The sequence below is a fragment of the Protopterus annectens genome, chromosome 8.part0 (assembly GCF_019279795.1).
Source record: "Protopterus annectens isolate FY-2018-M chromosome 8.part0, PAN1.0, whole genome shotgun sequence".
NCBI classification, from domain to species: Eukaryota; Metazoa; Chordata; order Ceratodontiformes; family Protopteridae; genus Protopterus; species Protopterus annectens.
Window position 1 is genome coordinate 669,024,691 of NC_056741.1, and position 23,564 is coordinate 669,048,254.

General features: G+C 34.5%; 1 protein-coding gene across 1 annotated transcript in view; it reads right to left on the reverse strand.

The window, feature by feature from the left end:
- Nucleotides 1-23,564, reverse strand: part of LOC122808043 — a 272,522-nt gene that overhangs the window by 123,915 nt on the left and 125,043 nt on the right. Inside the window, exons 4-5 of the mRNA XM_044079030.1 lie at nt 2,238-2,354; nt 2,114-2,144 (exon numbers count right to left, since the gene is read on the reverse strand). Of these exons, the coding sequence (XP_043934965.1) occupies nt 2,114-2,144; nt 2,238-2,354 (148 nt within the window). The remainder of the gene's footprint in view (nt 1-2,113; nt 2,145-2,237; nt 2,355-23,564) is intronic.

The following is a 23,564-nucleotide window of genomic DNA, read 5'->3' on the forward strand; positions in this document are numbered from 1 at the left end:
GATATGCTAATAAGCAGAATAAGCAGTTATGTTAAAAACATAGACCAAAATCATCAATCATTTATGATGCCAAATGTATCCTCCTACATTTTGAAATGTTTAGAACCATTTCTTCAGACCACCTTTACTATAAGTATTCAACAAGCTTTACATTAATTTTGCATTTTATTAAAGGAACCTGTGACATAGTCTGTTGTCTGCTGGTCTTCTTCTATTGTGGATTTTGTAGGTTTTCCAACAGTCCCAGTTTAATGGCTGGTACTGTTGCTTTCAAAATATTACATCTGCATATTACATCCTGTCACAAGAACACTGAGACAGGGTACAAAACAGAAGGATATAAGGAAAAGCTACAATTCTGAAGCTCTTTCCAATATGCAGCATGAAGACAATTACTGAGGCATTAATAAATAAGCAACACACTAGGCTCTATTATATTTGTGGCATAGGTAAAGCACTTTGCCACAGATGAAATACATGAAATGTTTTCTGTTTAAGAGTGCTGGCTTTGTTCATCCAGACACTATGAAAAGTGTGCTCCTTCTCACATAAAGCACTTTACTGAAGTTGTTTGCTTATGTATACAGAAGAATACTCTAAAATTGTTCTACTGTTAGTTAAAAAGTCCCATTACATTACATGTATTACATTTTTTCCTAAAAGGTTATAAAATATCCATACAGGAAGAATGTTTTTTTTACTATCAAACTTTTGTGCTCATCGCAAATATACTGTCCATCTGATGCAATCCCTAAACCCAAACTTCACTGGATCACTTATGGTGGTCATTAATAGAGAAAGTTAGCATAAAGAATGCTGACGCAAGGGAGTGATTTTACAACTATAGAGGTCATAGTTTTAGGCACAGAAAGTGAATGCTGAAACCCTCCATATCTTTAATATAGCTCTCTTTGAAAATGATCATTTCTATTATCAGTTTGATTATTTAACATGCATTCATTCTGTACAGGTTGACTTGTCTAAATGCTCACACCACCCGATATACCTTGTTCAAGAAGAAGGTGACCCTTCAGCAAAATTTGTACTTCTAGGGAAGTTTGCTAACCTCAGAGTTGCTTAATTTAGAGAGATTGGTACAGAAAGTGAAGATGGTACAGGGGGATCACCCAGACATGTGGAAATGAGTGAGAATGTCTGTTCCTTCCATAAATGATTGTGTGTAACTGGTGCTGAGCTGTCATCCTTTTAAGCTTAACTCAGATGAATCATCTTCTTACAGACAGTTGTTGCCAAGACTATTTGATATCCGCAGTATCATCTACCATAAGCCATCCAGGTCAGATTTTCTTTGCTAGTACACATGCTAACTCAGTTTGTATTGCCCAGTTATTAAAACACAGCATCAAAAGGATATGCAACATATGTGAAATGATAAACATCTGCAGCTTAAATTGTGCAACATCATTATAAGAGTTCAGCCTTTTTATAGAGATAGCCTAAGAGGGATACTTTATGCTTGTCAAGTGTCTGGCTTCATTTATTGAAATGTCAAAAATATGTTCTTTTTTTTCTGTTCGTCAACTGATTCTGGAAGTAGTTTTCCAGTGTCATGGGTCTGTAAATTCCTTTATCTCAGGAGTCTTGGTAGTGGGACATTTGTAATAAGACACGCCAAACTGTTTTCCATTGTGCCTTTACATTCACAGTTATTTATTCACTTGCCATAACGGCATTTCCTCTCTCCTCTGCATTTGAAAACTTTAAAAAATATATACACTAAAAAGAATGTTCCCAGATATGTGACAAAAAATGTTGACTCCCCATAGGGACTGTTATTATTCAGGTATTTACAATTTTACTCTTGTTTACTTCTGGTTTCATGCATTTCATGAATTATCTTCCTGATTACCTGTTATTTAATGACATATACTGTACTTGATGCTATTTAAAGTAAATCTATTTATACTATTTTAACTTTGATCATTCATTTCTTATTTTATTATCAGCATTACATGCATTCATCTCACTGGAATACCTCTCTCCACCTCATCTTAATCAAAGTGTTTTCCATTATGTGACACTGCATCCAGTATTGCATGATAATATTATTAGAGTCTACGTTTTTCATGCTGTAAGATATTTAGGGACTCACCTTATGCTGTCTGTGATAGAATGTTCAGGTGCTAAGTAAAAAAAAACACATGCATGTAAAATGCGTTAAAAGCAATGTAAACAGATTTAAATCTAACATATAAATGTCATGTGTTGTTCCATACCTTTTGTTTTTTTTCTTCTATAGCAGGCATTTGTAGCTACTGTCATGATGAGAAGAAAGAAAGTTGTTCCCAAAACAACAAAAGTGCATGGACCTCTGAACGAAGCACATTCATTAGCTTTTAAAGTAAAAAAAAAAGTGTTTTCATCTCCCAATTTTGTTGCATTTTCAGGCATAAAAGAGGCAAGCATAAATACATATCACTGATAAATTCAAATGATAATGCATATTAACAGCAATGCAGATAATGGCTAAAACACTCTAACATTATTTAAGATGCAGGAAAGAAAAAAATAATACTGGTTGTGCAAGAAACCAGGTATAAGAAAGTTAAAGTAATAAAAATAAAAAAGTGTTTTCAGATTATTGTTATTAAGCGCTAGGCAAATGTCATTGCCTCCTGTTATATTAGAGAACATTGAGAGAGTTTCATGAAAAAAAAACATGCTCTACAAGTATATAGTATCCAAATATTAGTAATAAGACCCATGACTGCTACTGAACAGTACTGTTCCAGTTCAGGGTTGCTTTAAACAGATAAATATTAAATCACTATCTGTTTCTTTTGACAGTCGTATTATAAATATATCCAATATTCATGTATTTGATTAATATGTTTCCAGGTAAGTTTTGTCCCATAAGGAACTAAGATATATTAATGTATTGTTGACTTCATTATCTATTTACATGTATCTTTGCTTTTATTGATTCATGTTTTATTTGATGCTCAAGAGAGTTTTACGTTTTTCATGGGTTGCCAATCAGGAAGCAAATAATTGTGATCATATGTTTTTGATTACACTGAGCAGAACTTGTTTCATGTCTATATTATATGCACTGAAAAGGCTGCAGAGCAAAATCATATTCTGTAGTCTACAGGATTCATTATATGGATTCATTTTCATCCATTGTTTGTTGCTGGAGTTTCCTTGTGTTGTTCTTATTTGTTATAACATGCATCTCTGCTACTCCTCACATTTTAGGGTGATATCTTCTTCTCTTTATTTGTGTTTATAGGTCCCCAAATTTAGACGTGTTTATACTCATGACTTTTGTAGTCCAAGACTACATATTCCATGGTTAGTGTTTGACTCTACACTGGTAGTGATCATTTTTAGGAGGAAAGCAAAGATCCCATATTAGTGAATACAAACATTACTGGCCCTTTCTGGATCACTGCTGTCTTTTAAAATTATCTAGATGCATTTATTAATGAAATATATTAATATATATGCATGCATATTAAGCAAACAGTTATTTGACAAGGCAGTATTTGTACAGTAAATCCTCTAGCAGTTCATAGATTAGTACTAGACTAACTTCCCTTGTGTTCTATTTTAAGCTTAGCCTAACCCATGTGAGAATCAAACCCTGCACATTGTGTCTGTAAGGCAAAATATCTTAACCTTTATGCCAGCCTTCCTCAGTAATGCCTTAAGGGCTATATTTCTGTCCTAAAGCTTATTTCGGAATGCCTTGTGCTAACTGGGAATCATGAAAGGGATAAGGAAGATGTAAATAAGTTTACATCTTCATTGACAATATTACTAGGTATTCCAGCACTGGTAAAGTCAATCACAGTATGTGCAGCTTATAGCATATAATTAGGTTCATAGTTCATAGGTTTGACTGCCTAGCTTACTCTGTCTCTATATAAAACTTTATTGCCATAACCCCTCACTGATGTTTTCAACTTCACACACAAAGACACAGATGGTTTACGTAAAAGTGAATGAAGCATGCTCATTTGACTCACTGGTTTATGAAAAATAAATATTGAAGCTGGTGAATCAATACACTATAAAAGTACAAAACATCTTTTCTGCAGGTGGTCAGCCCCCCTACACACCCCATATGTGGGGGGGGTCTACACCTGCCCTCTCATAAGTTATATATACCAACTCCACAATCATACCACAATGGAGAAAAGGAGAAAAACCTCTGAAAAGTGCTCCACTGTCTCATACAATATAACATGTTGTGATGGAAGTCACTGCGGTATTAAATTTTTGCACTAAAGCCACTCATCCACAAATGCACCTACCACCTATAACTATTCTGACATAGCCATACACATATATGTACACACACACACACACTAGTCCCACACCAGGTAGATTGACTAATGACAATGCAGTGCAGCATAAGGGGAAGCTGCACTCCTGTGTCTTCATAGGTTCATAGGTGTTTACTAGGCTAATGACCACAAGGGCCTTTTTAAGCATAGCCATGCATCCCAAATCTCTGACAAGTTTTGGTACCCTTGATAAATGTAAGTAGGGGCTTGGAGATGAAACATTTACAAGCAGGGACCAGGGAGATGAACCATTTGCTGTTTACCCCTGTCCATTAAAGGCATATGTGCCAAAGCAGGGATGAATTTTCTGTTCCCCATCCAATTGTCCAAGTTTACTTGAACTGGGATAGGGAGGAACTCTGTTTCACATGGATGGGAGTCTGTTCCAGTGAAGGAGTAGTCTCTGGGATGCATGCCTGTCTCTCTAGCAGGTCCTATTTATATCACAGTTAATGTTTACGTATTTAGAATGGGTAATTCTGGTGCTGTTTGTTTTGCAGATATGGAGATGATCCATCAGGCAGAGGTCTGACAATGTCTTGTGTGCCAGGCATAGATCTCCCTTCAACAGCCTGCAGCAGACAGAATACAGGGATAGAGCTCTGAAGCAGTCTGCATAGGACATGTTACTTCAGCCCTGGATTATTTTAGTGAGAAACTTTTGTGGACGTTCCAATTGTTGTATGTGCCCAGTTAGGCAAGTACCAAATGGGCACTGTACTCAATGATAGATCTGATGAATGCTAAATACAGTAGAACAATGACCTCCTTGGACCTAGGTGCCATACCATTGTTTATAAGTTGCATAACATAGAATAATTTCCTCACTATTGTAGACATCTGGTGATCAAAGGCTAGATTACTGTATATGTGTGTCCCCAAGTCCCTGACTACTGAGTTGACTCTTAGGGGTATGTTATCAATATTAGAGTTAGCATGGTAGATGACTTCCCAAAAGATACTATTACGCATTTCTTGTCATTTAGTTTAAGTCCATGGCTCTGACACAAGTTGTCTGTGTCAGCCCCTCCTGGAGAACATTATTGTTGATGGGGGATTCTATAGCTGCTCCTAATTTGCAATCATCGGCAAATTTGGTCAGCCAGAGGCCCTTGACATTGGACCTGACTTCAGTGAAGTAAATGCCAAAAAGGAGAGGTCCCAGGACTGATCCCTCAGGAACTCCACTTATGACTGGACTCTTTATAGAGGTGGACTCCCCAGTTCTAACTTCCTGTGTCCTGTCTATGAACCAGCTGGCTATCTACCAGGAGGCATAAGTGCATATACCTAACTTCCTGAGTTTGTCAACAATGCCCAAGTGGAGTATTATGTCAAATGCCTAACTGAGGTAGCCAATGTGAACTGTTTTGCCCTTATCTATTGCTTTAGTGACCTTCTCAAAGAACTTCACCAGGTTGAGTAGGCATGATCTGCCCTTAATGAAACCATACTAGGTTGAGTCCAGTGTCAGGAAATTTCCTATGACATTATTAATCATTTCCATGATAATTCTTTCCATGGCTTTGCATATGAAACTACTAAGACTTATGGGTCTGTAGTTTCCAGGGTCTGTAGACGGCCCACCTTTGTGCAGATGGATGACTGTTGCTGCTCTCCATTCATTAGGCATGAAGCCTGTTTAAAGGTTGCGATTAAATAGCAATTCCAGAGGACCTGATAGGTCATGTTTCATGCAATTAAAAGGCATCCTAGAATATTGTCTGGACCTATCAATGCAGTATTCTTGGCATTAGTGAGAGCACTGAGGATCTGTTCCCTAGTGATAGTAGAGGGAGTTATATTTGATGGTATTTCCTGAGAGAAGGTTAAGGGGGGAAGGAGTAAATTTAGAGATGAATTTGTCTGCCAGAAGGTTTGCTATATCTCTGTCTCAGTATAAGTGGTTCCATTATCAATGAGCTCTGCACATAATTGAGTATCACCTCTGAGGTTGTGGAATTAAAGAATATCTCATGGTTGTTCTTGGCCTGGAACACCAAATTTACCTCATATCTGGCTTTGGTAGACTTTATTTTTCTTCTAAGTTGTTTGCTTGGTTTAATGACCGTGTTTTTATCCTGCTAACTGCTACACCTCCTAATCTTTGCCATGATTTTCTTCCTTCAGTTATAGACCCTATTGATGCTGTGATTCCACTGGGGTGGCTTTTTTTTCAGTTAGTCCAATACTTATTCCTGGTGGGTAGAGCTACTTCTGTGCAGCTACTAACATAATAGTGTAGGTTTTCTGTGAACAGTTCTGTGTAGGAAGCAAGGTTCTCAGGGTTTATGGTGGCTTGAAATTTTGCCAGGTTAATGCTTAATAACAGGAAGTTAGCTGTAGAGTAGTTTCTAAACATTCCAGGGTTAGCTGTTTTTCTGGGTCTTATTTTTACCTCAAATTTGGATGAGTCATTAAACCAAGGTCCCATCTGCTTGAGATGGCAGTAACTCAAATGCATTTTAAAGATCCCATGGTGTCTATCAAAAAGAGTACAGGTCCTTTATTTACATCTTTTTTACAAAATACATTATTTACATATTTACATTCTTAGGTATGTACATATTTACAAGATTATCATTAGTGGACCGGAGTTCCGCTGTGGCGACCCCTAACTGGGAAAAGCCGAAAGACACAAACAAACAATACAATTATCTGAATAATTTCATTTTCATTTTTCTATAGGTAGTCTTTTGTTCTTGTATGCATACTTATTAATTTGACTCCTACCCTTTTTCCATAGCCATAATCTGATTTTTGTCAATATTGTTGACAATATCCATTTCCCATTTAACATGATTTCATTAATTTTCTCATTTCATAATACCCATATTACATAAAACACATTTTTATCCACATTTAATTTGATTCTTTACTTCCGATTTTATAATACCCATATTTAATCATATCCATATTTATACTAGTACTACCCTTGACAGCTCTGACACAAAATTCTGTAAATAAACTATCACACAATTTTTTTTACTGTTATATTTCAAAAATACATGTTCAATGGTTTCTTCTTCACTATGATACAATAGTCTTTCACTTTTCTTTTTGCACTTGTATTTTGTATTCCCAATCTGCATAAAAAAACTAGATGTTCTACTTTATCACTACACCATTTCTTTCTTTAATCATAATATTTGTATACTATGTTGTTCTATCTTCTTCTGTTACATCAATCTTTATTGTCCACATTATTATGTTTTGTTGATACTTCACTATTTATTCATTAAAACATTATTTTATTCTTTTATTTCTTCTTATTGCTTCCCAAAATTCTTCATACTTATATTTAAATAATCTTGTTACTAAAGTCTCAGTGTTTTGTTTATCCATTTCAAAACCTTATACAAATGTAATGGGTTCAGGCACCTAGGCAGCATGAAATTTCCCTGTGGTACATTTAGTTGGATACACATGGTTTAAGTGACATTCAGCTTCATAGAAATGTGGCTGCTGTGAATTCCCTGTGGGCAAATAATGTGGTGCCATGCCCGCAATGTCAAAAAACAAATACACAGGGGTAAAATAATATCTATGGTCCCCGAGGCAACATGAGACAGCAGGCAGTATAAATGTAACTAGAAAAACATGAGCCAGTGGTAAAGCGGAGAAATACAAAACAGCAACTCCAAGCAAGAAAAAAAGTAGTACTCCACACCGTCAAAAAGCTTTAATAAAATGACAAAGCTTTCAGATATAAACTATCCCTTGTACATGTAATAAATGCTTGGGGGTTTATGTTGGAAAGTCGGTTAGGAGGCTAAGAGACAGGGTAATAGAGCACAGCTCTGAAATTCATAGGAAGATACTTACAAACTCTTTATCTAAACTTATAAATGAAACTGATGATACTCATCAGTTTAGCTTTAGAGTTATACAAGTTGTATATCTAAATGCTGGATGGGGTAATCTGATAAATTGTGTAGATATGAAGGAATATGAATGGATTGTTCGACTGGAAGCAGATAAATATCCAGGTTTGAATAAGCAGGTTACACTTAAACCAGTCTTGAAAATGAAACAACAAAAAGTGAAGAAAAAATGAATTTGTACCATTTATGTATATGTTGTTGCTAATGTGATTTTAAGATCTTAATTGATGTTTTCAATATTGTTGCTGATAGGTTGCTGTGTCATGTGATGTGATTAATATGTGCTTAAAAATGCTGTTTTATAATCATTTTATGAAAGACATTGACAAAGGATAGTTTATATCTGAAAGCTTTGTCGTTTTATTAAAGCTACTTTTTTTCTTACAGCTGGCAGTATGCCAGGAATCAGTAGCAGGCTAGCCATTGGGCATGTCAGTAGTGGTAAAGATGCAATGCACAATGGGCAAAGCCTTTATAACTGGTGTGTGAACCACCCTCCATCACAGTGTCTAGTGAACATTACCTAAAATGCATACAAGAACATAAATGACTATAGTAGCATGAAGAATTTCCTCCATGCTGTAGCACATGTCTGCACGTTGTACTTACATGAGCATGTACTGTACATTGAGCACAGCACTCATTACTTCATCTGGCCCCATGCACTTGGTTACTAAAGCTGTGTGCATGGCAGTGTGTGCCTTTCTTTGCCCACAGGGAATTCACAACAACCAGATTTCTGTGCAGATGAATGACACTTGACATGTGTCCCCAACCAAATGTACCAGAGGAAAATGTCTCCCTGTCTAGGTGCCTGAACCCAAATTTAATGATGTAGTTTACACTACTGGATTTAACATAATGAGTCATCCTTTTTTCTTTGTTCTTGTGCAATGCTTCCCTTTTAACTGGACTTAATCTAGAACCCCATATAAATAAAAAAAGTATTTCTAACAATTACTTCTCATAAATTATCGGAATCATAACAACACTTAATAAATATGCTATTTTCCCTGTTAATACTGAATGAATCGCATTAACTTTCTTCTTCTAAGCTAATTTATAAGTTTTCCATAGAACACAAATTTCCTTCCTCTCCTTTAATACTATTTCCATTGCATTCTAATTTCTTCTTTATCAAAATGTATTCCTAATACTGATATTTTATTCACTGAGAAATGTATACCCTCTCTTTTTATTATATTTCCCATTCCTTTATTTTATCATTATTTAAAGGCATATCTATTTCTTTCAATCAATTAAACAAAATATAGTTCCTCTCATCCATTCCCTGTTTTTAGGTGTTATAATAATGACATCTGCATATGCCATCAAAACTGTAATTTCAATGTCTCTGTGATGCACATATTTTGCATTCTTCATTTTACAGTTCACCTCACTTGCTATCATATTCATAACTAAAGCAAATAAAATACTGCTCATATGGCACCCTTGTCCTTTATTATCACTCATCTGTATGTCTTTGCTTAACCATCTAGTCACTAAAATTCTTACTTTATTATTGTTACACACTATCAAACACACTTGTTTAGTTTTGTTGCTAACATTGTACATCTCCATTATTTCCTATTGTGTATCATGTTGCATTGAATCAAAAGCTTTATTAATATCACCTAGCATAAGTTTTATACCCTCTCTACTGTTTATAATATCATTCACTGTTTTTCTCACTATCATTAATAATTCTTGACACCCTTTTCCTTTTATATCACATACACTTTCCTCCAGTATATATTCCATCTTATCATCAAATATTTTCTGTATTATTTTTATGTGTCTTATAATCTTTTTTATTTAACACTGTGGGTTTCCAGTTCTTTATATCTATTTTTCTCCTTTTTTTGCATATACATTTTATTATTCCACTTCATGGTTCCTTATGATTTAAACATTCATTTAACCACTCATTAAAAGCATATGACAGACACTTTTTTGCCACTCTCCTAAATTTTTATACATTTCTAATCCATTTCCATCTGGACCAGCTGATGATTCTATACTTAACTGTTTAAACATGTTAGCTAATTCATATAAATTACTCGCTGTTTCACTTTCCTTGTTAACTTAATAAGAATTCTTTAAATTCCCACATTCTTGTACATTCTCTCTTTATCTTTCTAAATATTACTTCACCATAACTTACAATTTCCATAATTTGATGTTAACTTTTCTTTAAATTTGCCCTTTATTTTTCATTTCTCTCATTACATTACTAGTCTCCTTCACTAATTTACTTAAATGTGCTGATACCTCTTCATTTTTACCTTCTAAAAATACCCTTGTTTGTAAAATAATTATTGACTGAGTCAAAATTTCTTTTATAACCTTCTTTGTTTTTGCAGTATTCTCTATCATTTTCTAAATTCTCAAATGTGTCTTTATATGTTTTGACATATTCCTGTTTTTCTTCCTTTCTTATTTTACTCTACCAATGTAAAAGCTCCATTTATATTTCTTTTTAAACATAATCTACCATTCTGATGAACTATCATAAAATGCCTTCATAGTAATATGGTCCTTCCATAGTTGTATAATTAGTTCATTTCCTTTTCATTCCTTACTTTTTCATTTATTCTTTTTATACCCTTTCCTATTTTAATGCATTTTTATTATCATTTATTTCAATCCATATTGCTAAATGATCTATAAAACCTTTTACAATAGCTTCTCCTTCTACTATATTTATTCTTTCTGATATTAAAAGTAATCAATCTTGGATTTTAGTGTACCTCTTCTATATGTCAATGGTTTTCTACTCAATATTACTAGTTTCCCACACTCACAACTTCTATCATTTTTCTTCTGTATTTTCCTTTTTTTATTACTGCTTAAATAGCACTTAAAATATCCTGTTATAATATTCATATTTACTAGTACATAATCTAACATAATTTGAAATGCATTCTCCCTTTCTTTACACATAGCATAAGCATACACAACTATACTTCTATAAACCTTTCCTTGCTACCTGAAATCTGCAATTGTTAGTCTTCCCATTCTAACACAACATCCTAGATTTTCGCTACTTTTCTACATAATACTGATATTTTTGAACACTGCTTATTTCCCATATTCCATACTATCTGTCTGTCAATATTCTTCTTGTCTGTAATCATTTTTCATATGATATAAATCTTACATCTTCTAAGACAACCATATCTACATCACATTTGTTAACACTATTCTAAGAACATTATCCTGCTTGTTATATTTTACTCTGTTTACATTAAGTGAAAGCATTCTTAAAGTATTAATTTCTCTGTTTCTTAATTTAACAAATTTCATTTTCTCCTTATAGTACTTTCTCTTTTCTTTTTTTTCATTCAATACTTGTCATCCATTTCCTTTCTTCTTTTTTTATATTAATGCCTTTAATTTAATTTTTTCAGTCTTACTGTTTTACCAATAGAAATTTGTTTTATTCTTACCACTTTCCAGCTTATATCTTCTTCATCAGTAACTTCTGATTCTATTCCTATTTCATCTTCCTCCTCCTTTTCTTCTTTTCTTTTGTTCTCTCTGTTTTTATTTTCTAAAGTTTCATCTGTTTTTTTATTTCCACTTCATTTCCAATTTGCTCTATATCATTTCCCTTATTTTTGATATTTGTCTCGTTATCTTTTTCTTTACATCCATCAGTGTATGTCTAGTGTTTTTTACATTATAATATGTACTTTTTTGCATTATGCCCTATTTTCCCACACATATAACATTTTTTTTTTATCACACTTGTTCACTAAATGTTTTTCTCCCACAAAAAAACATGCTTTGGTTGTCCCCAATATTTTACAACACCCTTGATTCCTTCAGTGTTTAAAATACTTGGAATGTGCACAGTTTTATCCATTTCCATTTTTAAAAAAATATTGCAATCCCATCCCCCATTCCATAAACCCCTACTATCATAGACTTTTGAAATGTCCATTACATCTTCACACATATATATTTTAAATGTCCTTTTAAGTCTGTCATTCCACCTTTGTTCAAAACTGTTCATGTACTTTTTTTTCTTTAGAAAAATGTCTCTTTTCATATCCACATAAAAAATGTCCATGCTGTGTGCAGCCTCAAAAATGTCACAAAATGTCTCTTTATTTATTACAATAAAAGCTGTTACCACTGGTGTTTCCATACTCAAAGGTAATATTAGTGTATCCTGTACTTTGTATCTGTTCAACTCCTGACTTGTTTTACTTTGTATGGTCGCCAAATGTTTTCTTTTCAAATGTCCTCTTACCTCTTTTCTTTCTGTCCTTCATAGCTAGTTGTGACTGTCATGGCATTAGTTTTTGTTGTCAAAATACTGTCCCTTTCTAAAGTAGGTTCTGCTTCCTAACGCTGTATTTTTTCTATTATATCTCCCCACAAAACTTCATTTTCTGACTCACTCTGGTTAATTAAGTCATTTAGTAAATCAACCCACTTGACTGAAAGGTTCTAATGATGCAATCTTTTTTTTGCCAACTCCTCCAGTTCCAAAACTAACCAAAACTAACTGTATTTGAAATAACATTTCCAGATCCTCTGTAACATTAGAAACTTCTTTTGCTACTACTACTCTACTCCTTCCCTAGCATTTTCCATCTCATGCACCATCCTCCCAGCCACCACTGCACTAGAAATGGGACATGAACGCATATGCATGTCAAACAATCTGTGAGTACCGATTACTAGTAGGGGGTCTTTATTGATAATCATTGCTTATATACATAATTTATATAACTGATAAATAAATTATTTATATTATTTACAATTATTTACACCTTTATACAATATAAAGCAATTGTATATTATTAAGCACTTCCCCTCCTCCTTTTTTCCAAAGCCAGTAATGCATTTTCTTTAGAATTTCTGCTATCCATTTTCCATTAAATTTGACTTCATTAAGTCTCTCCATCCATATTGTCCATAGAATATAAAATATTATTCTATCAATTTTCTTCACTTGTTTTTGTTTTATCTTCTCTATATATCCATATTTCAACATAATTATGTGTATATGTTCTATCTTTTCCAAACTTTTCAACGTTTTATTTTTACACATTTCTTCCCATAACTTCTTTACTCTAATACATTTAAAAAAAACAGTTATGTTGTTTCAAATTCTCCACAATTAATGCATATCCCTTCTTGTTTTCTTTCATAGGGCATGTTAGCCTTAACAGGTAGTTTACCTATTGATAATTTCCACAGAAAATCTCTGCATTCATGTATTTTTTACACCACATGAATCTCATTTTAATGGCTTTCTTTTTTGTAATTTCTAAATGTTTCCAAGGAAAGATAAAATACTGTTCTTTCATAATAGCATTCTTTCTAGCATTCTTTCCTATTTTTTTACTAAATTCACTTTTAACTTCCATAAGAATATTTTATTTTCATATTCTTTTATCTCTTCATTCACATAATTTTTGATTATTTCCTTATCTCCTACTTATATTTATCATAAAAAATGTATTCTGTCAGATTCTTATTCTGTTTTTTGTAACTCGTTAAAGGTTAAATGAAGCTCTATGAACAATTGGATTTATTAACCACAATCCTCCTTCTTCTTCCTTTACATACAAAATTCCCTTTCTCACTGAATTCAGTCTACATCCCCATAGCAATTAAAATATCAGACAGTATTTCTTTTTCATGATTAGTTGGTATCATGCACGTACTTGCTACCTGTGCTAACATACCTAATAAAATAGAATTTATCACATACACTTTTTTCTTGCATGCTAGCTTATATGATTTTTAAAATATGTACATATCTCTTGTTTATTGAATCATTTTCTCCCATTGTATTTTAATATATTCAGTTTTTCCAAATACCATTCCTAGTATATCAATAGTTTCTTTATTAAACTGTATCTCTCCTATAATCCCCCGTGAATCTAAAACATTTACTTTTTTCTTTATTTATACATAAGTCAAGTGTCTTTAACTCTTTTGTTAACTTTTTGATTGTCTCATCTATCCCTTCTTTATTTTTAGTGATTAATACTATGTTATCTGCATATGTAAATATTATTGGTAATTGTATTTTTTCTGTTATCTTATATCTTACCATATTTAATGTTCTATTTATTTTATTGACAATTACATTCATAACTAAAGCAAATATGATACTGCTTCCTATGCATCCTTGTTTTATTCCACATCCTATTTTAATTTCTTCACTTAATCATCCATTTAGAATTATTATGTTATTTCTTTCATATACAGACTTAATTACTTTAACTATTCTATCACTTATATTATAAGCCCCTAATATGTCCCATAGAGCTTCATATTGTATTTTATCGAATGCCTTACTTAGCTCTCCTACCATAATTTTAGCTTCTACCTTTTTATTTACAATATCATCTATTACTTCTTTTACTATCCATAATAATTATGGATTTCCTTTCCTTTTTCTATGAAAGATTGTTTGCTCAAGCAACTTATCTACTTTGTTTGTTAATCTTCTAATTTTTATTCTCATAAATATCTTATAATTTGTATTATTCAATACTATTGGTCTCCAGTTTTTAAATCAGCTTTGTCTCCTTTTTTCCATATGAATTTCATAATTCCCATACATATCAGTTTATCTGCTATACCCATCCTTAACCATTCATTTATCACATTCACAAAAAGGAATTTTTTGCCAATTTTTCATATCATTGTACAGATGATATTCAATACCATCCAGTCTTGTGGCTGTATCCTTAATGATTTTTTTTAATGTTTCATTGAATTATTTTATACTTATATTTTCTCCAGATTCTCATTATCTTCTTCACTTAGTTTGTTAACTATCTAGTTCTGTTTTACATTTGCCTCCTTTTTTTACAAAATTCTGTTCTAAATGCCTTTTAATCATCTTGCATATTCCACCATATGTTATTATTTTTTCTCCTTCATTGTTCTTTAATTCTCTTATTATTCACTTGTTCACTTTTACTCATTTATTCAAGTAAGGTGCTACTTTTTTTCTTCCTTGTAAACAATATATTTGTTGATCTAACAGTCTTATCATATATTTATTTTTTCTATCTCCAAAAGGACTGTTGTATCTCTTATTATATCCTTGAACACTTTTTGACTCAGTTGTTTATATCTTAATTTCTCTATTCTTCTCATTTCATTTTGGTATCCAAAAAGCATTTTTTTGTATTTTTCCTTAAAGCTTATCTACCAACTTGTCCAATTTTTGTAAAATATTCTCATACCTGTATGATCTTTCCATAATTTGTTTATTTCCTATTGTCTTTATTTAAATCTTTTTCATTAAGCCATTTAACACCTTTGCCTGTTTTTATGCATCCTTCTTTCTCCTATACCTCTATCCATATAGTTGTATGATCAGAATACCTGTCTTTTTGTCCCTTTTTATAAAAATTTTAAACTTTATGATCCTGAGAAATACTCAGTTTCCATTTTAATTTCTCCTCTTTTGTAAGTCCAATGTTTGCAAGTATAACTTTCCACTTTTCATTATCTCATGTAACATTTTAAAATTATTGCTATTTTTCTTTCCTATTCTTAAATTGCAATTAAAATTTCCCACTATTATATCTTTGTTAACATCTATACAATTTAGATTTTTTAAACATTATTTCTCTTTCTTTTTTGTAACATATACATATACATAAAACACAATAATTCTATAAACCTTTGTTTTCCGTATTAATTCTAGTGCCATTATTCTTCTTAATCTGACTATTGTGAAATCTCACATTTTGAGATTTTTTTACATGACACACCTATTTCTGAACATGTGTATTTTCCCAGATTCCAAATAACTGTTCCACCCCAGAGAACTTCAGTTTGTAATCTTTCTTCTTCTGTCAGAATCCTGGTATCTTCTAATATGATAATATGCATGTCCATTGAAACAAACCATGCCAAAATACCTATTCTTCTTTTAATATTCATTATATCATTCACATTTAAAGCTAACATGTTTAGTTTTTAAATTATATTGTTGTTTCTATCTCCGACTTTATCTTTCTTCTCTTTCACAAATACACTTTTAAATTTTCTTTTCCTCTCTTTTGCCCTTTTCCCTATAGAATTTTTCTTTCCTCTCACTACTTGTCAATTTTCATATTCTTCTTCACTCGTATTGAGTACCTCTTATCCTTCTCTTTCCTCAGGTTCTTTCCTCTCTGTATCTTTGTTTTATCTTATTTTTCTTGTTCCCTTTCTATATTTTTACTATATACTGAATCCTGTGTACCTTCTTTTTCTACAATGTCTACACTTTCTTCACAATCAACTCAAGTATGTCCTTGTTTTTCCACATTTTTTTTACATTTCATATCACATTTTTTGCTGCAGACCCTGCTTTGCTGCAGATAAAACATTGTCGTCTATCACATTCACTAATCAAGTGGTTATTTTTTCCACACAAAAAAGCATGTTTTAGGTTGCCCTCTGTACTTAACATATCGTCTGTTACATTCACATTAATCACACTAGGTACATGCACAATATTATCACAATCCATTTCCAAAATAATCCCACAGTTCCAACCCACAGTCCATAAACCTCTTTCATCATATATTTTTGTTGTGTACATCTCATCTTTACATATTGTATTTAAATGTCCCTTCACTTCATCTTTTTCAACTTCTATTCTAAATTGTATAATAACTTTTTTTTTGTCTCTCTGTGAAATACCTGTACTACATATTCACCCCAAGGATTACAGTTCTTTTTGTGTTCATATTAAGAAATTTTCCATATACTGTCCTGATTCAAAATTTATATTACAGTATGTTTCTTTGTTGATAAGAATAAAAGCTCTTACCTCCTTCTGTGAAACCCCCAGTGGCACAATTAGAGTATCCCTTACCTCATTTCTGTCCAATCCTGTTCCTTTCTTGCTGCTTATTCTTACTACATATTTCTTCTTAATTTTATTCACCTCTTTACCACTTTTTTTCTCCTTCTTTTACTGCTTTTGTGTATGATGTTCTTTTTATCGTGTCTTCTACAACATTTTCTTCCTGTATTATCTCAATACTTTCACCCCATGTCACCACCAGTTCACTCTATGGTTCACTTTGGTTGATCATTTCTTTTAGGTACACATCCCACAATCCTCTGGATTGAAGGGTTGTAAAAATACTTCCTTGCTAGCTTTCTTCTCCTGCAAACAGCTTCTCCTGGAATAAAACCTCCAAATCTGGAACCACTCTGCTGATTTTTATCTAATGTTCCATTCTCCTCTGGTATTACAGACTTCTCCATCTCTTCCATTTTGTTTAGCTGCCTTTCATGTAAAGGCTCAGCCATCTCCACACTCATTTTTTTCTTTTTTCATACTTAACTTTTCATCACTTGAACTTGCCATACTTCTCCCTGTTTCTCCAGGCCACCTATGTGTCTGGAATGGCAACAGGAAGTGGATCCCATAGGCTATCAAGTATGGGAAGTTCTCCAATGCTCTGGCCAAATTTCCCCTAGAAGTGTAAGTACTACCTTGGGTCTTTTCTCAAAAGAGGCCACCAGCCTAATGGGACTAATGCAGTTAATAAAGGATACATTAAAATTAAAATTAAATATATATAAATATGTGTGTGTGTGTGTGTGTGTGTGTGTGTGTGTGTGTGTGTGTGTGTGTGTGTGTGTGTGTGTGTGTGTGTGTGTGTGTGTGTGTGTGTGTGTGTGTGTGTGTGTGTGTGTGTGTGTGTGTGTGTGTGTGTGTTCATATATATATATATATATATATATATATATATGTATATATATATATATATATATATATATATATATATATATATATATATATATCTATCTATATCTATCTATATATATATATATATATATATATATATATATATATAAGCCCTTCATTTGTTCGAACTTTCAAATGTTCAAAACTCATATCGCCGACACCATATGAGCAAACATTTGAAAGGCCAAAAGATCCTGCCACAGTGCGGGATTGGGAGATTCCCCTTTCCTGCACTGTAGTGCAATCTCAGAGTGAAAATATTTAAGTAGCAGGGGGTATGGGGGTGCAGGGGGGCTTGCCCCCCCCCGCACAACACTGTTTGCAGGTAGGTAAATGGCGCTATTTCAGGATGTTGGTCTTTCAGAATGTTGATCATATGGTGTCGGCCATATGAAAGTCGGCAATCTGTATGGTCGACATTCTGAAGTAGATATATATATATATATATATATATATATATATATATATATATATATATATATATATATAATCTTAGTATTATGGTCCCTGATTTGATATTAGATTCCCTAGTGATTGTTTCCAAACACAGACATTCAAAAACAACTAGATATGACATTGCCTTGTAGACCAGGCAGTGGACACCTCTAAGTAGCTTATAAGAAACAGAATATAATTGCAATTTTTAAAGCTTTTCTCAATGGCTCTGCATTTTATTGCCTTGTATCTGTTTATGTTGGTTTAAAGTGATTTATTTAAAGGCTACAAAATACAGTGTCATGTTCAATAATAGGCTGAATCAGAGAGGTGTGAACTTGAAAAAGTATGTCCCTAGAAAAAGCACAATTGAGATTTAGACATGTTACAGAATATACTTTTCTAACTTTTATGGAGATACAATGGTCAGAGTTTAAATTATTATATTTCATTGTCCCTAGACCTTTAATGATGATGTCCTTTAATGATCTGAGTATTTATTTTGTAATCATAATTTATGTCCTTTTTGCCAGGTTACATGATAATACAGTAACTAATGTTAAAGTTGAGGTTACATTGCTGCATAAAGTATGGACTTCATGTAGACTACCAATCTGAAATTCACCATCATTCAGTTAAATAACTATACTACCAAGTTTACAGTCAGCATGTTTGGTTGATGATAGTTTATTTTCAAGTTTTATATCTGAGATGAATAACCCAAAAATAAGTGGTCTAGGACACTATCCTGTGGAATAGCATGATAAATCATGGTACCGCTGCCTCATCATAGACTACTTTAGCCATTTAAATAAATTTATTTTGACATATAATATTGCTAGTCTGACAGTTTTTCTTTGGGTGAAATAGTGTTTTTCACAAATTAGCAAAGTCAACATAAGAAGCCTACACTGCCAGGTCTTCATCACGTGCTGCTCTTCAAAGAGTATAGAGAGATTCAAAAGATAAGATCTCCTTTAACAAACCCATACTATTCCATATCTAACAGAATTAGGTCCTCTGTGTCATTTCAGTTATGATTCTTACCATTAGGTTACTTAGAAGGCTGGTCAGGCAATGGAGATAGAATTGTCTGGGCCTGATGTGACCGGCTCTTCCTCCCATTTTACAGTTAGTTACAATACAGTATTTTGCCAGAATGTGTTCACATGATAACATTTTGGTTAATAAAACTCTGGAAGGTTCATTAGGTTTCCTTTATGATGAGATGGAAATTGACATAGTTGTTATCTGGTCCATTTTTTTTATTTCACTTGTGGTAGCAATTATCATTGTCTGTGCCTATATAAGGGATCTGTTGTCTGATCTCTACACCAACCTGAAAAAAATCATTGCATATTGTGAAATTTCCACATTTTTTGTGCAAAAAATATTCATCATATTCTGCAGGTAGATGATCAGGTCATCATTTATCTACAACATGCTACATTTACAATTTCTCCTTCAGTTCTCTAATATAATTAAAGGTAGATTATTACTGCTTGCAGTATTTGAGATAAAGATAAGTTAATTGGAGAATGTTAGTAAGCCTAGGCAAGAGCTGCTTTAGCCCTATGCTCTGGGCAATAGGTGGAAAAAGAAAAGAAAAGGTAAGTGGTTTTCAGGAGAGAGGAAGATAAAAAAGTAGGAAAGAGTAACAGGAACAGCAGGAGAAGTAGCTGACTGTATTCAAAGTCACTCAATAGGATGGATTGGTACAGCTGAAGAAATAGGGGTAATGAAGCAAATGATAGAAGGTTCAGAAAAAGTAAATTGATAGAATGAAATATAACCCCACACACAATCATATTTCTTACTCTTCCTAAAACACTGTCTTTATCCTTGAGCAATTTCTTAAAACATAATATATTTTGAGTTGTCAGGAAAACAGAGTCAATTACCACAAGCCCTCTGTTTTCTTCTCATTGTATAACCTTGATCCCAGTATAAAGTTAGACAATAATAGCAGTTCTTTGTTCTCTTTATATTTTTATAAACTATATACCTCTCCAAAATAAATTCATACTCTTAATAACATTCCATTACTAAGATAAACTTCATTAGCAAACAACAGCTTAAGCATCTTCTCTATATCAATGATGTCTTTAATTGGTTTAAATAAATCCTGTCATACCTTCTGAATACATCTTTTCATTCAATAGACCACCCAAATATGTTTATCTCCATTGTATGGAAATATATGGAACCCGGTTCAATCTGTTCTTCAAAACATTTACTTTTTGTTCTTTTTTAAGTTTAAATCCATCTCCTGCAAATTATGTTCAGTCTTCATTATAAATTATTTTATCTGTCCTCTATTTTTATCTGATAATGTCACATTATCTACATGCACACTATTAAATTGCAGTCTTACCTCCTGTACCATTTCCATCTACCTTCTTCTAACTTCGGGCCAGATTCACGAAGGCTTGCATGGAGTCTTAGAGTAGAGTAAGACTCCATGCAGCCATCATGTCTGACGAGCGATCCAGGAACAGCCTGTAGGGGCGTGTAAGAGAGCTGCTAAAATGGCTCTTACACAGACAGGGCTGGGATATGCAAATTACTTCAATTGCAGGCAAAAGGCATGCAAATGAGGTAGATTTGTGATTCAGGAAACCCGAACCTGTCCGAGTAAGAGCAGTGTTATTTGTAGAAATGTACTCAGTTCACAACTGAGTACCGTTCTGCAAATAGCAAAATGGATCCGTGACAGCTCCAAATAAAGGTTGCATCCAGTGCAGGAAGCATGCCAATGGCCAAATATACGGCCATGTGAAATGTTTCCTGATGCAATATGAAAATAAAAATATTTAATTTTTTTTTCGCTGATTTCCGATGTTTAAGCATAGAGCAGTGCCGCGCAAACGGGCTGCGCTCAAAAACCCAGAATACTAAAAATTAAAACCCAAAAATGGGGATTGTATTGAAATTGTTAATGCACAATGCAAGGGAATGGCAGGCTGAAGACAACATGGCCACCGAGTAGAGGTTGCCAAGGGAGGAAGCTCAGTCTAAGGCATGTAACCAAGCATTAGTAGGCAATCCTATGTAAATGAGCATTAGGATAGTGAATCGCAAGTTTACATAGCAAATGAGCACAGTCAGTGGAGTGTAGGAGTAGGATATGGGGAGTAACAGAGTAGAAGATAGGTGACATCACGAGGGGGGTATGTATGAAAGAAGTGAAGCTCATTGGAGCAGAGTGGCATGTGTCAGCTGTCATTTACACATCATGGAAAGAGGTATGTCAACAGGTAGGCTAGGGAAAGGCAAGAAATGGAAGGTGTATGCCGTGGATAACACCAAAGTTTCTTGCTGAGCGGGTATGCGCGCGTGTAAACCTGAGTAAAACAGAGTGTGCACGTGTAAGCGTGAGTGCGCGCGTTTAAGCCGGAGTAAGCATGTATAATGCTGTTTAAAGAGTTGTAAGCGCGTTTGCACTGGTGTGCACGTGTTTTAACCCGAATAAGCATGTTTTAGTCCGTGTAAGCATGTGTGCACGTGTGTGAGCTGCTGTGCGTGTGTTTGCGCTTGTGTGCGTGGTGCTCCCCCTCGAGGAAACAGAAAGGAAAAAGCAAGCACAACAAATAGTAGGAAGCTACCAGGGAATACTAGCAGAGCTAGCAGGTGAAAACAATCAGAATCAGGCAATTACACAGGCAGTATATTAGCCCAGCCTAGCACTTAAAATTTTGCAAACAACAGTCCATTATGTTTCTCACAACAGACACTGCAGTAAGCTAATAGAAATGAAAACTGAAAAAGCTTTACTGAGACAAAGAAATGTTAGGGGCTGCCATTGCTGTTATAAGGTGACATAAGCAACATGCTGAGGGTGGTGACTATGGAAATGCTGCTGGACAACCCACAGTGAGGAGACGGAGAAGAGTGTACAGGCCCAGGGTAACCAACCAGGGGCTACATGAGCTGGAGATAGTGGAGCGTTATAGAGTGGACAGAGACCTCCTGCAGCAAATTGTTGAGCTGTGCAGGCCACGCCTCACACACAGAACCAACAGAGAGGAACCCATCTCAGTGGAAGCCAAGGTATGTGTTGGCCTAAGAATATTAGCAACAGGTACCTTCCAGAGACCAACTGGTGATATGATGGGGATATCACAGGCATCAGCATCCAGGGTACTACACCAGTTCCTGGATGCCATGTCAGCACATGTTGGTGATCATGTATATTTCCCCAATTCCCATGAGGTATTGGCCAGCAATATGCGTCTCTTCCAGCAAATAGCAGAATTCCCTGAGGTAGTGGGTGCAATAGACTGCACGCACATATGCATCAAAGCACCAGCCGGCGAGTGGGGTAGGGTCTATTTCAACTGCAAGGGCTTCCCCTCCATCAACTGCCAGGTCGTGTGTGATGCCCAGGGCATAATACTGAATGTGTGTGCAGGCTGCCCTGGAAGCTACCATGATTCTCATATCTGGCATCTGACACAGCTGTACCAGACATTTGCCAATGGGGACATCCCACATGGTCACCTAGTGGGGGATGTTGGCTATGCACTGGAGCCATGGCTGATGACACCCATCAGAAACGCACACACACCTGAACAGGAACGCCATAATGAGGCACACGCACAAACACGTAATGTAATAGAGCGTGTGTTTGGGCTGCTCAAGTAATGGTTCCGGTGCCTGGACACATCTGGTGGAGCCTTGCAGTACTCACCAACTACATGTACCCAAATTGTCATGGTATGTGCTATGCTACATAATATGATCCTGCGGAAACAGCTGCAGCAGGACCAGCATAGGCCTGGGCCAAACAGCCCCCCACCATTGCCAAGGCCATCACAGACAGAGCATGACTCGGAGGAGGAACAACCTGAGCCTGCCCCAGTAGGCAGAAGGAGGTGTGCCCAGTATGCTTTGTCCTTGGCAAAGAGGCAATGCATAGTACATACACTGGCTCAGTAGGAACTCTGGAAATGATACCTCTCTCTGACTCGCACATATAGTAAAAGGGATGCCTAAGTTGACACTACCTGCTTTCAAACATGTACAGGGAGTGTAGTATGTGCATCCAACATAGGCAGCCCTGCAGCACCACCTAAGGCATGATTGCCATGTGTTAAGCAATATAAAGCAGTGCTAAACAGCATTTACCACCATGTAGTATATGCAAACAAAATCGCACACACCAACTAGCACAACTGCGGTCAATGTTCAGTAATA